Source organism: Mixophyes fleayi, chromosome 4, assembly GCF_038048845.1.
Source record: "Mixophyes fleayi isolate aMixFle1 chromosome 4, aMixFle1.hap1, whole genome shotgun sequence".
Lineage (NCBI taxonomy): Eukaryota > Metazoa > Chordata > Amphibia > Anura > Limnodynastidae > Mixophyes > Mixophyes fleayi.
In genome coordinates, this window is record NC_134405.1 from 274,507,868 (window position 1) to 274,525,365 (window position 17,498).

General features: G+C 40.9%; 1 protein-coding gene across 2 annotated transcripts in view; it reads right to left on the bottom strand.

Annotated features, from left to right (window-relative positions):
• The window catches only part of LOC142152766 (A disintegrin and metalloproteinase with thrombospondin motifs 2-like), a 775,540-nt gene that overhangs the window by 587,047 nt on the left and 170,995 nt on the right, over positions 1-17,498 (bottom strand). For both annotated transcript variants that reach the window (XM_075209748.1, XM_075209747.1), the window contains exon 4: positions 740-942. In XM_075209748.1, coding sequence (XP_075065849.1) covers positions 740-942 — 203 coding nt within the window. The remainder of the gene's footprint in view (positions 1-739; positions 943-17,498) is intronic.

A 17,498-nucleotide genomic window follows, 5' to 3' on the forward strand; every position in this document is an offset into this window, starting at 1 on the left:
TGTAATCTCTCACCTATATTCCTGTAACCACCTCCTCTCTGGCCTACTTGACTCTCTCCTTAACTCTATTCATTCTAACCTCAATGCCATTGCCCTCCTTAGTTTTGTCTACTACCGCTCTACCTCTGCAGAACTTCTCTGCCAGTCGCTACACTGGCTGCACATTTCTTACAGAATCCAGTTGAAGCACTTCCCCCACACCTACAAAAACCCCAGCCACCTTTCTCCCACCTACATCTCCAACCTCATTCTACCCACACTCCCTCCCACCCCCTCCACTCTGCCAGTGACTGCTGCCTCATTACCACATTAATTCTTGAATAAACTAGCAAATTTGCAGCACAAAACTATAACTAGCTTTCCTCAGATCTCTACCAGCTTAAAATAGTGTTCACATACCAAGCTAGTTTAATAACACTGTGCAAGTAATATATAGATTTACATAAAAATAAAGACATTATTATACATTTTACCCTTTCACTGGGCAGTGACAGAGAAGCAATATGTACGCGAATTGCAATAGAGGATATAATTCTGCAAATGATCTCTTAATTACCCAGGGCAGAATACAAATAAATTAGTCAAGAAAAGTGAAATTTCTTTCCTAAAATTAAAATCCTCTGTATATCACTATAGACTAAAGTGTACATCCCGACTTACCAACAAACATTAACTATTCCTCCACTTTATTAAGGTAATGTTTTTGTTAAACAAATTAAAGGTTAAATAAACTACTCACAATATTTAAAAGTGTCAAAAGATATTTCTGTACATAATCCTTTCCATGAAATCGTACAACAGAGTCATCCACTCCAAGCAGAACTTCTATGTTGTAATCATTGTCACTTGCATGTCTACGATTTCTCTTTTGCGAGCTGTTGATTTGGTTTTCAAAACTGTCAACCATATTTTCCAAGATATTAGTGTTAAGCTGGCCATGCTCTGAAACAAAACAAAATGCAGGGCTTATATTTTCAGGTGAAGATAGTAGAATAAAAAATATAGACAAAATTTACACAATTTTAATGTACTTCTTAAAAAAAGTACTCCAGCTCCTAAGTTAAGTTACTTACACCCCCAATGCCCCAAATGGAATCCATCCAATCAGTTGCGACTGACACATGCAGTGAAATTTAAAGAAAGTTGTGTGGTAAGATTCTCTATAATAAGAGTCACTAAAGTCATGGGAAGTCACATACTGACAGTCAGAAATTAATGTCTAATGCTGGATGCGCCCTACAGGGTTTTCAGCTGACTATCAGGCCAAACACCCTATAAACTACTGTTTGGCCCATTATCGCATTAGGATGTATACTTTCACGATGAACGACAGTTGCTCCAAAGTTCCGATCGTTGTTTCATTTGATTGTTCAGCAAAACTTAAACATTTCGTTCCAACCACCTTCCAATCCTGCACTGTGTATGCATTCACACAACTGTCTGCCCAGAGAGAGAGTAGGAACCTGTCATTTTGTCTGCGTTATTAAATATAGAGAGTGCTGAGTGCTGTAGGTGGAAAAATTTGTTCGATCTGAGAGTGAATATTTCATTTCAGAATCACAGAAGCTAACTAATTTATATTGACATTTTGGAAAAGTCAGTTTATTTTGTGCGTTAATCACTATGACAAGAATGACAAACTATAATGCTCTTGTACAGAGCACAGATCTGAAGGTAAATCGTGTATAGTGTGTACACATGAATCGGCAGACTAATTGGAACTTCGGTCGTTTGTAAAATCGTTAGTGATAACAAATTGGTCAAAAGTTTTTGTAGTGTGTACCCAGCCTAGATGTATTTGCCAATAAGTTTAGAAAAATTATTAAGTTGTTGAACCACTACAATGGTAATTAAATTGTTTTGCAGTTTGCGTAAACATGAACATTTTTGAGCTAAGATGTAATTTTATCTCCAAGTGTTGTAGTGAAATTGGCGACTTTGCATTTAAATCAGCGATGGTTTGTAAAAGCAAATTTCCCCTGCAAATTCATACATTTACTTCTAGGGGGTAAAAGTAGCAATTCTAGCAAATTGCTGATATTCGGCGTCTTTGCCAACATAATTTAAAGCTGCAATAGCTATCACTATTTAATACATTTACCTTAGGTGTTCAAATGTGTACAGTTTATTTTGCATATCTATAGCAGCCTAAGGATTCCAACATAATCAAGTGTTGTGCTTCTCCCTCACACACATTTGTTGATTTTACATTCCCTGCCCTGTAACACAGCTTTTTCCATGTGAAATTGTGCGTCCAATAGCTGGATCTAGAGCATACTTGACAACTTTCCCGGAATGTCCGGGAGACTCCCGCATTTTGCGAGAGTCTCACGGACTCCCGGGAGAGTGTGACAATCTCCCACATCTGGCCACTTCCTAGTGAAGTGGGCAGAATTAGGTCCAAAACCCCTGCCCCCCACTGTCAAATGACACATTTGCGTCATTACGTCAGGGGGTGGGGCCAAAATGACGCAAATTTGGAGCCCCGCCCCCATCACGACCACTTCCCCCAGCAGGCTCCCGGAAGCCAACTTCAGCAAGTTGGCAAGTATGATCTAGAGTCCAACCAAGAGGAGCAGAATGATACCAAACAGTAGTGCAAAAAAATCTTTTTGGTGATTGAAATAGCCAACGAGTAAACCAGAGCTGTATCACCAATTTATCAACTGCAGAATATTTCTTCTATACCACTGTGTGTGTATGTATGTGTATATATATATATATATATATATATATATATATATATATATATATATATATATGTATGTATATATATATATATATATATATATATATATATATATATATATATATATATATATGTGTGTGTGTGTGTGATTATATATATATATATATATATATATATATATATATATATAAATGACACACACACACATATGGAGTTGTTTGTCATATATAAGAGGAAATGTTGGCGTTTGTGCATGTTAATAGGACTTATAATTCTATGAGTAATAATAAGAGTCATGTACAGGAATTATTTATTGGCAGCAGTATAATTGAGCAAGGTATGATCTAAGGAATCTGCAGAAATTATATCTAAAAAAGAAAATATTTATTTGATGAAATGTAGAATAGCAATTAACAAAACTCCCCAAACAAAAGGCTCCCATTTTGAAATATTTTTTTTTCATCTATGAGTGTATATCCATTTATTTTTATATTTTATATTACACTCTAAATTATCTCATGAATTTTAGGTTTATATTAGGTCAATTTTTATATATGTTCATCTACAAATAATTGAAAAAGAATAATTTATTCTGAATATTTGTTTAGATTTTGCAAAATGACTTTACAGTTCTACTAACGTCATGTATATTGTTCTTTTGATGATTCAAATGAAAATATTTTTTTAAACTATAAGGAATCTGCAGTAGATTACGATATTAGATACCACTGCACTGTATGGGAATGCTGAGCTAATGCTGGTCCATGGGAATTACAATAGAATATGAGATATACACACAAGCGCGCGCACACACATACACAAACACATACACACACACACACACACACACACACACACACGAGGAAGGTACTACCTTATCTAATTCAACCCACCGTCAGTTCGACTGCTTAGCCTCCACCTCCTCTGTCACCCACCTAGACCATTAATCTTAATGTCCCTTTAGCTCCTATTGTCTCTCTTCTCTCTCCTTCTAGTATGAAAGCACGTGCAAGGTTCTCTACCCTAGGTATCATGTATGTCTAGTCTCTGTTTTTCTAATCATCCCTGTCATTTCTTATGCTGAATTGTTTCTGTATGCCATATGATTTTTTTTATTCTAATTGCACCCATGCATTTATTATTCTGCACTGTACCCATGTGCATGTTGTCACTGTTTCCATGTATGTTATATCTGTACTGCTAAGCTATGCACTACAGCATCTGTGGTGCAATACAAATAATAATAATAATAATAATAATAATACTCATAAACATTTAAGAAGAAATCAATAATAGTATTTTATGTACATACACATAGATATTGTAACATCTATGTTGAACAATTATATATTCGGTATGTAAGATTGTTATTGAATATATGTTGTAGTATTGTATAAGTAAAGTTACTATTTCATACATATACTGTATAACTGCATTGTGATCATGGGTTTTATACCATCTTGATCCAGTAAATATTGTATTATGGTTTTTAGCTGTCTCATTACTAGGTACAGGACATTTGTAAGTGCCGACTAACAGAGATGACGGACGCGTATACATGCCAGAAAATGTGTTTGCAAGTAACAAACTATAAACATCCTGATTTACATATTTCATGTAAAAATAAAAATGCAAAAATCTTTTTTTAACATATATTTTTAATAATGATTATAGTATTAATAGTTGTAAATTCATTTTATAAAATCTTTTTTCTTTTTATTTTGCATGTTCTGATGGGACTTGATATTGCACATATACATGTGCATGTACTGCAGTCTGTTCTGTCTGTTTGCATACGGCAAGTTACATATAACCAGAGTGTACTTATACCCATATTCAAATAGAAACATTTCTTGAGATCCGCTTGTATTTGAATACAGACATACATGCGTGCAAGCTATGTCTTTTTTTTTTTTTTTAAATGCAAGTCGCAAATTATGTTTGAAAATGAATAAGGCCCATCATGAACAAGTGCATACAGACTTTTTTCTCAGTTTGAAAGCCAGAATTTTCAAATTAGGCTGGAAGACAATGTGGCACAATGTAATTGTAGCTCAAAGTTGTCAGCAAGGAGCATTATTTATATAATATGCCAATGCCAAGAGGATCAGTGTTTTTTTGTATACACCTTTTGTACTATAGTAACCACAAAATGTGCAGGAGCACTAGGCTCTCAACAATTTTATGTACGTTTGTCACCAAATCCACTAAAGAGTAAACAAGAAAAGCACATCAGGAAAGTAGCATGTGGAAACATTGGCTATTACAAAAGGGCATTTCCCATAATTTCCAGAAGCACTAGTTTAAAGATGATAAGTGTTTCCAAAGTTACAATAAACATGACATCAAAGGTTAGCTGGACAAAGTTATGGGTACGGTAGATTATCAAAGCCTTGACAGAGACATTTTGGGCCTGATTCATTAAGGAAAGTAAAGTGAAACAAATGAGTAACTTTGCACTTTGACAAAACCATGTTGCATTGGAGAGGGATGTAAATATAAAATGTTATAGTACATTTATATTTAGGGTAGGGCATGTCCTAGCTTAACTGTAAATTTCAATGTACAAATAAGCTATCAAGTATTTGTGTGCGACATGAAAAAACAGCCAGCATTTAACTTTTGTTCAAAATAATAAACTCATTTGCACCCCTGGCAATGTAACATGGTTTTGTCCAGGAGAAAACCTGCTAATTTGTTTTACCTTGCTTTCTTTAATGAATCAGAACCTTTATGTTTAGATGTCTTTGATTAGGGTAAGGGCATTGAATTGTATTCAATCATTATCTCTGCTTTCCCCGACATGTCCCCACTTCATTAAATCAGCAGAATGTCAATAGTAGCATACAGTATTTCAGGAGATTAATGTGATGATCAGTGCTTGAAGCCAGTATTTAACTTATGTGCAAAATAACATGGTAATATTGGTAGCATTGTAACATGGTTTGTCCCAGAGAACATTTACTCGTTTTTTGCCTTACTTTCTTAATGATTCAGGACCCATATGTACCCCTTACAACATAATTATTCTCCTTTTACTAAGGACCTGCTCATATTGCAGGCTGCTGTTCATTCACCAATCAGTCTCATTTATCAATTACAATGTTTCTAGCACTTTGATTTAATTTAGTATATTCCTATGTATTTGTTGTTTTTTTTTCATTTATACTGCAGAAATTAAGGAAAAACTTTCAACGCGGATAAGAAACTTTACTATGAATACAGAGTCCAGTGTGTTTGAAAAGGACAATTAATTGCTATAGCAGGTGAGTGCATAACCAGACGCAGGGACAGAGCAGAGGGGGAGAGAGAAGGGAAACGTAAGATATAAGGGAGAGGTGAAGAAGCACACAAAAGAAAATAGTTAGAGACACAATAGATATAAAGGAAAATAGAAGTACACAAAGCAGACAGATGTAGGGATATGGGAGACATTAGGGAAAGGTGAGGTAAAACAGGGGAGAAGTGGAAGTACACAGGGAAAATGAGGGAAAGATGGAAGAACATAGAGCATATAGCCTTGCATCATTTAATATGTTTTATATTATACTATATACATATATAGTTTATAAGTGCGTCTAAAAATATTTTCACTTCTGGGGTCCTAGGCGGCCACCAGTCTCCCTGTCCTAAAGGTTTGTGCTGCAAAAAAATGTGCTACTACAATTGGGATGTTAGGTAATCCCCCCACAGTTTACACAAGAACAAAAGAAATCCCCAGCACATCTAAATGGATCTGTAAATTATATCTGCTATAGAAGATGCTTTGTTAATTAATTGGCATAACTTAACCCTATTGTCTTACTACTATGGAAAACATAACAAGCTAGTGAACCTTAAGAAATACTATTCTGTGGAGCTATAAATATGGAGATATAAAATTTTACATAGGATAAACAAATAATGCTTAAATTACAGACATAGAAAACTATTAACGTATTTCCCCATGTATGTCCTATTACACTCCACTGTATAAGACGCACCTATATAAATCATGTGAAAAAATTGAGGATAAACATTATCCTCAATTTTTTCACAGAGTATTTGTGCAGCTTATAGAGAGGAGAGACAACGCTATAGTGAATTCTGACTTACCTTATCAGATGATTCCTCTGTCTGGTAAAGTCTTCTGTCTTCTCTTTGTCAGATCCTGATGCTGGAAACCCGATTAAGGTCCTCTCTGCGATGTCCGGATGTCCTTTCAGGACCTTGACAATCCTCAAGGTCCTGAAAGGACATCCGGTCATCGCAGAGAGGACCTTAATCGGGTTTCCAGCATCAGGATCTGACAGAGAGAAGACTTTACCGGACAGAGGAGTCATCTGACAGGGTAAGTGCTACTACCCCTGTATAAGACGCACCTAGTTATTAGACCCAAAATTTTGGGGAAAAAGGTGCGTCTTATACATGGGGAAATACGGTAATTTTTGCCCATGTATCCAATAATGGAGGCCATGTAACAAATTGCTATAATCAGCATGTGTAAAGATAACCAATGATATATCATCATCATCACCATTTATTTATAAAGCACCACCAATTCCGCAGTGCTGTACAGAGAAAATTTGTCATTCACATCAGTCCCTGCTCCAATGGAGCTTACAGCCTAAATTCCCTAACACACACAGACTAGGGTTCATTTTCTCAGCAGCCAATTAACCTACTAGAATGTTTTTGGAGTGTGGAAGGAAACAAACGCACCCAGTAAGAACCCATGAAAACATGGGAGGAATTTAGTAATCACAATTGAGCTCATTGTGGTTTCCTGCTTCCTCCATTCCCCTCTGAACAGAGATGTTTGGCTGCTGGATCCTCTGCACCTAACTGTCAGTATCCTGGACAAGTGGCATGCGGACGGCATTTGGAGTAAGCTGTACACTGCCTACTCTATTAACCCCTTCCAGGGGGTGGTAAAGTACCCTTCACCTCTTGCATTGCCCTGCACCATTTGGATCAATTCTCTCATTACCTTTCCCAGCTAATACACATTCATTCACATCTCTCCACCATGCACCTACTCAAATTACACTCTCCCATTTTTACTATCAACACACTTTTCTCTTCAAAATCCCCTTGTTACTCAATCATTCTAATTCTAATCCCTAGTATGATTTCCCCTTCACAACTTTCCTCCTCACTAGTCTGCACACATGAATTGTTTTATCTCCTGCACCTACCACACTCAACAGCCTACATAAACAGAAAAAAAACCTCATATTTACAAATCTTCCTTGCACGTCATCTTCCTCATCCTTCTCCTTCTCATGGCTTACAAAGGCTGCCACCACTGGACTCCTTACTAGCATCCAGTACCGGGATTCTTCTGGGTAAATGACGTTGCTAGCGTGTCTTGTTGCTGGTGTACCTGGGCTGGTAATCCTGACCTATTACTATGGATCAGGGATGCTGTGAATCGGTCCCCCCTGGCCTATCACATTGACCAGGGCTGCTGGGTAGCAGGCAGAGCAGTGGTACTGGAAACGCTTGGGTCCAAACCTCAAAAACAGCCGGAGAACGGATTAGAGGGTCTAATCTGTAGATCACAGGAATACAATGATATTGAAGATGTTTTCAAGCAGGTCTTTGAAGCAAGATGGTTTATTTGCTAACACTGGTTAGTGGTACCAGTGATCAAGTCAGATGTTGAAATCAGAAAAACACGTAAATGCTCACACAGCTCATCTTTTATACAGTTCAGAAATAGTCTATTTTTAGAATCAGGATATACTCTATTTATACAAACATGGATTTACATGCATTTCAAGGCTAACAAAATTTACACTTATCTATGAAATTCTAGAAACACTGTGATGTCCTACACCTGGTTTTCAGATGCAGAGAAACCAGGAGCCAGTCTTAATTAAAAGTTCCTGCCTCCAATGTTGGACCTTCACACATCAAAAGATCTAATTAACATGTGGCCCTTCATCAGACTGTTCGGAAATTCACACAGAACAACAAAAACCAAAAACAAGCTAGTTTCCCACATCACAATGCACAAGAGGCTTTGTAAACACGCAAGGTTAAACAAAAAAAACAGCTTTTCTACCCTGGACTCAGAGATAACGACTTCCTATCTCACAATATACCCACACAATATTAAAATAAGTGCATGCGCAATTACATAAATAAGTGCCCTGCGCTATTTGCTTTAAATAAATTTTTAACAAAAGTTATTTAATAGTGATCCAGTCACATCATGATTTTGCCACCCACTTCAGAATCGACACTATTCGAAAATATATCTCTGTCACGGTTGAATGCAGGAATACAGCTAGGAGCCACGAATATGGTAAAAAACACTCGCTTGCAGTAAATACCAGGTACAAAGCTGATGCAGGAAGCAGGAGGTAATCATGAGCTTGCAGAAAATACCAGGTGCACGGCTGATGCAGGAAAGCAGGAGGTAAATGTGCCCCTCACAGAAAGGTAACGGCTCAGACTTGGCACCCTCAGCAGAGGATGACTAGGACTTGGCGGCAGACTTGTCAGCAGGCCCGGACTCGGCGGCAGACTTGGCAGCAGGCCCGGAATGGGCGGCAGATTTGAAGGGGACAGCACTGTGAAAAGCCTCAGAGCAGACAGCGCTGTGAGAAGCCTCAGAGCAGACAGCACCAAGTTGTAAATCGGGCTGAACGGCATAGAGTGGCAACTAGGGCTGAACTGCATGGACAGGTAAGTCGGGCTCAGCCGCATGGACAGGCAACTCGGGCTGAACCGCATGGACTGGCAATTCGGGCTGAACCGCATGGACTGGCAACTCGGCCTGAACCTCATGGACTGGCAACTCGGCCTGAACCTCATGGACTGGCAACTCGGCCTGAACCTCATGGACTGGCAACTTTCCTGGAGCAGACTGGAGGGACAGGACCCCCTCTGGAGCAGGCTTTAAGGGCAGCACCCCCCTCTGGAGCAGGCTGTAGCTCAGGAACAGAGACTGCGGCTAAAGACTCGGAACTGGAGACAGCGGCTGAAGACTTGGAACTGGAGACAGCGGCTGAAGACTCGGAACTGGAGACAGCGGCTGAAGACTCGGAACTGGAGACAGCGGCTGAAGACTCGGAACCAGGTAGCACGGTAGGAGACTCGGGTGCAGAGGCTGCGGCAGGAGACTCCAGACCGGACACCGTGGCAGGAGACTCGGGTGCAGAGGCTGCAGCAGGAGACTCCAGACCGGACACCGTGGCAGGAGACTCTGGACCGGACACCGTGGCAGGAGACTCCGGACCGGACACCAAGGTAGGAGACTCCGGACCAGACACAGAGGCTGGGACCTCGGAACAGGAGACAGAGGCTGGGACCTCGGAACAGGAGACAGAGGCTGGGACCTCGGAACAGGAGACAGAGGCTGGGACCTCGGAACAGAAGACAGAGGCTGGGACCTCGGAACAGGAGACAGAGGCTGGGAGCTCGGAACATGAGACAGAGGATGGGACCTCGGAACAGGAGGCAAAGGCTGGAACCTGGGGACAGGCTGCTGGAGCTGGCGTGTTTTGGGACAGGCGGCTGGAGCTGGCACCTCGGGACAGGCGGCTGGAGTTGGCGCCTCGGAACAGGCGGCTGGAGCTGGCGCCTAGGGACAGGCGGCTGCAGCTGGCGCCTCGGGACAGGCGGCTGTGGTTAGCAGATTGGGTGTCGTCCTAGAGAGCAGAAATGGTAAAGTGTAAACAAATCCGGAATGCGGAGAGGAAACAACAGAGGATGGTTCAGTAGGCTGTCGTGGTCTGCGAAGAGGGCAGTCTTGTAAGATGTGTTCTTTACTGGCACAGTAGAGACACAGTTTGTTAATTATTCTGCACCGCCGCTCCTCTTCGGTCAGATGGGAACGAGGACCACCTGTTCACCAGGAATTTATTACACCATAGTTCTTAGTAGGCTGCAAATCTGTAGAAGCACAATTCAGAGGTGCTGTTTGCACAGATTCAGCAGCAAAGAAAGTGGGTTGAGACAAATCAGCAGCTTCTGAATTAGGAGAATCAGAATCTAACAGTCTCCTGAGTGGGTCAATAAGCAAAGTTGAAAATTTAGCCAGCTGAGAGCGTAGTAGGATTATGGCAAATTGTAAGGCCTGTAGCTGTAGCAATTCAAAAGTTGGTAAAGCAGACATGTTCCAAAAATCAATGAAAATGAATTGCAGAACAAATGTCCCAGAATAAAAAACTTTCACCTGACTCCTAAGCTGGTTTTTTTTTTTGGGCTGGTTATACTGTCACGGTTGAATGCAGGAATACAGATAGGAGCCACAAATATATGGTGAAAAACACTCAATGTTTATTTGATGAAGTGTACAAAACAGTAGGTAATCATGAGCTTGCAGAAATTACCAGGTACAAAGCTGATGCAGGAAGCAGGAGGTATGGCAAGATCCCAAGCAGCAAGTAAACAGAAGCATAGTAGAAGGCAGGAACAACAAAGTAACAACAGAATGTAACAACAATAAACAGCAATGTATGCTGGGAGTGACAGGTATAAGTAGGGGAACACCAGGTGCAAAGGATAATTAATGAGAAGGTTAACCCCTAGTACACACAAGGAAGGCACAATAGCAGCATCTCTGGTGAATAGAGGTACTGTCACAAAATATATATAACACAATAATAAAGTCCAAAGGCAGGAGCTGCCAAGCAAAGCAGTATGCAATGCAAAGGCTTGCAGGCAGATCCTGACAATTTCCTCATGTCAAATTCCACACACTCCACCCACTCTACGCTCCTTCACCTACACTACCCAATCCACTCTTAACTCATTCTTTCCAGTAACTTAAGATTTCTACACTTATCTCATCATCTCACCCTACAACCTATAACCTTGACACTATTCCATCCAAACTTCTCTGCTCCCTTTCCTCCACTTCATGTCAGCCTCTAACTCACCTCTCCAACCTGTCTCTTTCCACTGGCACATTTCCATCCTCCTTTAAACATGTGCTTATCTGACCAATTCTAAAGAAACCATGTCTTGATCCAGCCTCTCTCTCCAACTATCAGTCTATTTCTCTGCTCCCCTTTGTCTCCAAACTACTTTAGCGATTAGTGTATTATTATTATCAAACTGTGGCGATTTACAAATCTATAATATTAATACCGTATTTCTTTGATTCTAAGAACGCCATCGATTGTAAGACGCACACTTAGGGGGGTATTCAATTGTTCGGCTTCACGGCCGAAAAACTTGCGCTCTAAAACTATTACCGTTAATACGGTAATTACTCGCTGAATTCAACTAGTAAATTACCGTATGAACTGTTTTTAAGCGCAATTTTACCGTATTAACGGTAATAGTTTTAGAGCGTGAGTTTTTCGGCCGTCAAGCCGAACAATTGAATACCCCCCTTAGAATGAATCCCATGAATAAAATAAAACACTAATGACCTCCCTGTTATGATGATCAGTGTAGACTCACAGTTCTCCACTGAATTGCATGTTACAGGTGAGCACCATAATGAGTCCAAGGGGAATCAAGAAGAAAGTCACAAAGGTTCCTCCTATATTTGTTCCATATACAGACGGCAACAGGCGTTTTAGTTTGAAACAAAAAGATCTTGCTTAGTAGATGCCAATCAGATTGCAGTATGGGATCAAAATGAATGAAATATAGCTCCACACTTGCAAAGAGCGACACTGTATTCAGCAATGGAATACCGAGGGCAGGGTGGAGCGACAACAATCAAACTTCCGCCTGCTATTCTACGATGCACCAGCAATTCTAAGAGGCACCCCAGTTTTATATGGGAAAAAATGTGCAAAGCAATACGGTAAAATTACTAATAATAATAATAATAGCATATAAACTCAGCACTTCTGCCTCAAAACGGCTTATCTGTGTGAACAACTGAGCCACCATGCTGTCCCACAGATTGGTGGATGGCTGGCATAGGTGAATAGGTGAAGTGTTTTAAGAGTTATCCCATTCCCCTATTGGTTCAATTTCTAGCAAATCGCTTCAACCTGGAGATCAAAGGGAGATGTTCTGTCCACAGAAATGTATATAAGAAAAACAATGTTCTTCTAAAGGTCCAATATTACTTACTAAAAGTAAACAGTAATCAATGTTAAGTTCTTAAGTAATAGCAATAATCTGATATAATTATTCAAACCGTACAATATGCAATTATAGTTTTGCCAGTACACTCACTTTCGTTCAATGTTCCTCATGTGGCTGATGAGAGTGCTCCTGCCAGGAAGCGGCACCTGTAATGGAGCTGCTCTGTCCTTTGATGTCGATGAATACATTTAAAATAGGGAAAGCTGCTTGTATAGGTTTTAGGGACATAGGGGTAAATGTATCATGCTGAGAGTTTTCTGGTGAGTTTGAAAAGTCGAGATGTTGCCTATAGCAACCAATCAGATTCTAGCTATCATTTTGTAGAATGTACTAAATAAATGATAGCTAGAACCTGATTGGTTTTTCAAACCAGCCGGAAAACTCTCAGCTTGATACATTTACCCCATAATGTCATATCCCTAAAGAAGTCCACAGTTAAGGGTAAAACGTATTGGAATTGCACGTTCCACATACAGCAGTTTTTCTACACCACAAAGGATTTGCTGTCTCTGCAAATTATAAAATACTTTGCAGTGAAATAAGCGTAATTCTTATGGAAGCTAGGACCAGGGACAGGGCCTGACAACTCCCCCCCGCTCGCCAAGCCCCGCCCCCCCAAAATTCCTACCTTATAGGGTCCGCCCGTGTGTATGGAGTTCACCTATGACTCCATACACAGGCTCAGCTAGTGTAGGCAGAAGACGGCAGATGACAGCTAATCACAAGCTGTCAGCTGCCGTCAGTGCGGGCGATGTGTGCTGTTCAGTGGGTCACGTGAGATGTTAACATCTCACAAGACCACACTGATCAGACAAACCGCGCGAAACCACAAGCACCGCCGGACGCCGGAGAAGACCAGAAGAGGAGTTCACAGGCAGCGGCAGGTAAGTAAAACTTTGAGTGGGCACTAAAAACTGGAAGCACTAAAAACTGGGAGCACTAAAAACAGGGAGCACTAAAAACAGGGAGCACTAAAAACAGGAAACACTAAAAACTGGGAGCACTAAAAACTGGGAGTACTAAAAAAGGGGGGAGAGCATTTTCAGGCACAATATGGGGGGGTGTTTTCAGACACAATATGGGGAGGGGGAGTGTTTTCAGGCACAATAATGAGGGGGGGAGGAGAACCTGGCATTTTCAGGCACAATATGGGGGGGGGGGAGAACCTGGCATTTTCAGGCACAATATGGGGTGGGGGAGAACCTGGCATTTTCAGGCACAATATGTGGGGGAGAACCTGGCATTTTCAGACACAATATGTGGGGAGAACCTGGCGTTTTCAGGCAGAAATAATTAATTAATGGGGGGGGGGGGCAGTGGCACAGATCATGACTGGGGGTTGGATAATAGGCTGAGTGGCTTTACTTATTATTCTCTATGGGCGGGGTCAGTGGCACATATCATGACGCGAGGGGGGGGGGGGTAAGCTGCCGGGGGATAAATATATGGGGGCCAGAGGTGAGATCATGACTTGGGGGGGGGGGGGGGGGGGGAATAAGCTGCAGGGGTCATAAAAATGATAAATTGGCTAAGGGCTGGGGGGTTAACTAGCTGTCAGGGGTTGGTAGATGTTAGTATATTATTATAAATAATTTTCAAATCTTTTATTATCTATATATGCCTGTAGTGAGGGGTTGTTTTATTTGGTCATAATGGAGTGTTGTGTTTGAATCATTCAGGGTTTGTTAACATTTTGCATTTTTGCACATTTTCAATACAGGACCGGTGTGTTAGCCTGGGGCGGTTGGAACCCTTAATTAGGCCCTGACCAGGGACCAGAGAATATTAGAGGTTCAGTAAGCCGCCCAAGAAATCTAACCTGTACAAATAGGAATAATCAGCAAATAAGCACATGATTACACAAATAACAAAAACAGCATTTACTATGTATGTCCGTAAGTTTGTGTGGTCATACGTTTGTTGGTTATACCTTCTGATCTTATTAAACGTGTCAGCAGAGTTAATGTGGATGCTAAGCCACAATGCATTTGAACTTTCTGTTTATTGAACTTGAATAACAGATATACGTGCAGGTACTCACAGTTGGTATACTTTGAGGTAGAGCAGGCAATAACAGTTGAATGCAGTTTTGTTGTAATGCACTACTGTATATACAGTTGTAGATATGCACTCTCATATTATGTATAGATACCGATGCAGGCAGGACTCTTCACTATGCTGCACGTCTGTGCAGTATTACTGTGGGCAAACAGACCCCTCTATATTACTAGTGGGAGCCTTTGGTTACTGTATGAGGCACTCTGGGGTACTTTTATTACTGGTGCCACGCAGCTCTCTAAGCTGCGACTGTCCCCTCACTGGTCTGCTATGGAAGTAATGGCGCAAAGCCGAACTTCCAGTTTGTGGACCCCATGCAGTAGTGCTTCGCGGACATTGTAGTCATGCCCCACTTCCTGTTTCCTCCTAGACCACTGGGGAGATGAGCAGGAGATGGAGCAAAAGCGCTCCAAATACTAACACCTCCGCTCACTTAGTAACGTCTCCTGTCACAAAGAAAAACAAATTTACCTTATGAAATATCAAATTTTTCAATAAAATCTCTTTTTCCTGACACAAGAAATCAAGGGTTAGTAAACAATACAAATCATCAATTCTTGGAATTCTTTTGATTTTAGTCCAATGTCTTTTCTCAAGATTGATTGCAGATTGACTCACACGATTCACATCATGTGTGTCGTCTGGTTAAGTCTTAATATTTGCAAACATTAAAATTCCAAAAGCGCTTTCATAAGGGATATTACTCATTTCCTCTATCCGCTTTCCTGCTTGTTGGCGACATTGCCTTTGTCATTTTTAAGCTTTTATCCACAGGTGTGTTTGCTGGTTTTGCATCAGACATCCCGTACTTGGTAAATATTGTTTTGATGCATGTCTGTTGATCAACTGTAACAGTTTCATCATTCAAATTTTGCATGGCCTAATAGCTTGTTTGCAGGACCTAGATCTTTTAGTTTGAATTTCTGTTTCAACAGGTGTTTGGTACTGGTGATGTGTCTCTCTTGGCCTGCTAGCAACAGATCAACGTACACAACTACGAAGAAAATCTATTCCTTAATGGTTTTGTGATACAGACAATGATAAATCTCTGGCCTATTAAAGTCCATGTCTAGCAGTACAGCATCAAGTTTAATGTACCAACATCGACCACTTTGTTTAAGACCATAATGACAAGTGAGGCTTTTAGGACAAACGCACTTAAAGGGCGACAGGGTTTGTAACAAGCTGAATAATTACCTTGTGTGGTTTAACATGGGGTGTGTACCAGCCAATGGTGGCTCACGTGGGAGGGACCTTGATAGAATATAGCAGGCTGTACTTCCTGCTTGGCTTCACTTGCAGCATGAGATCCCACCCTCCCATCCCTCAATTTAGTGGGGTTTTTTAAAGTGGGGTAGGAAGGCACTGCTTTCAGCGGCTGATTAATGGGCGCACAGGTAGTTGGTCGTAGGTCACTGCCCCCCTTTGAAGCATCAGTAACTCCTTTTGGTCCTTCGGTGAGGAGGGTCCCCTGTTCGGCTCTGTGAGGGAGGGCAGTGTGAGTTGTAAGGGGCAGTCACTCTGACGCCAACTCAGCCCTAAGTATGTAGGGATTTGTTCCCCGTGATTTGCGGACTCACGGCGGTTTGCGCCAGTCCACTAAGTGATCTTGTGTTATCAGCTCGTGAGCTGTTACGCAGTGCTCTTTCTCCGCCACCATAGGTTTAGTTAATATAAAATCCTTACAATAAAATTCCTGCCAATTTTTTAATAACTTATCCAGGTCTACGCGTCTTTATTTGCATGCAAATGTTTAAAGTTTAAGGTTGATGTGAAGTTTGTGGGAACATACACAGTGAGCCCTTTAAGTGGCTTCTTTAGGAGGCAGACTCTACCTTCTTAGTAGACACCCTCATTGTAGTGTTCAGGTGGCTCCATGTAAATCTCCTCTAACAATTCTCCATTCAAGAATGCAGAGTCAAAGTCAAGCTCATACAACAACAAATCATAGAAAGTGGAGAAGGCAATCATTAACCTCAGGGTGCTGTACCTGGCAAGATCTCTCTGTAGTTGATTCCGGACTTTTGTGTGTAGCCTTTGGCAACAAGGCGTGCTTTATAGTGTGCGATGGTACCATCCGCATTCACTTTCTTACAAAACACCCACTGGTTCCTGATCGTTTCACGGTTACTCAGCATGACAACTACAGTCCATGTATGATTGTCATCCAGAGCTGTTAAATCTGTGTCAATAGCCGTTTTCCACTGTTCCCAGTAGTTGCTTTATTTTGCCTCTTCAATGTTTTGCGGTTCACAAAAGCTAGATTAGCGAACTCCTCGCTATATCTCCTATGGGGAATACCTTTGATATTCCTCATAGAACTTCTGTTTTCCGTTTGGGTATCCGAAATTACATTTTCTGACACACTTTCTGATGCCTGAACATTCAGTGTCACAAACTTTTGTTGTGATTGCTGTTCCACTACTCCATTAGGTGGCATGATTTTGTCCACTTCTCTGGATTTGATAAGACGATTGTTGTTGATGTCCCAAAGTCTGTATCCTTTACTCTGTTGGCAGTACTGGAGCATAATACACTCCACTGACTTGGAATCTAACTTTTGTAGCTTTTCTTTAGGATTATGTGCATAAGCCTTACAGCCAAATACACGGATATGGTTGACACTGGCTTATTACCGGACCCTGCTTTCAGTGGCGTTTTACCTTTCACAGCTACTGTGGGCACACTGTTTTTAAGGTAGATTGCA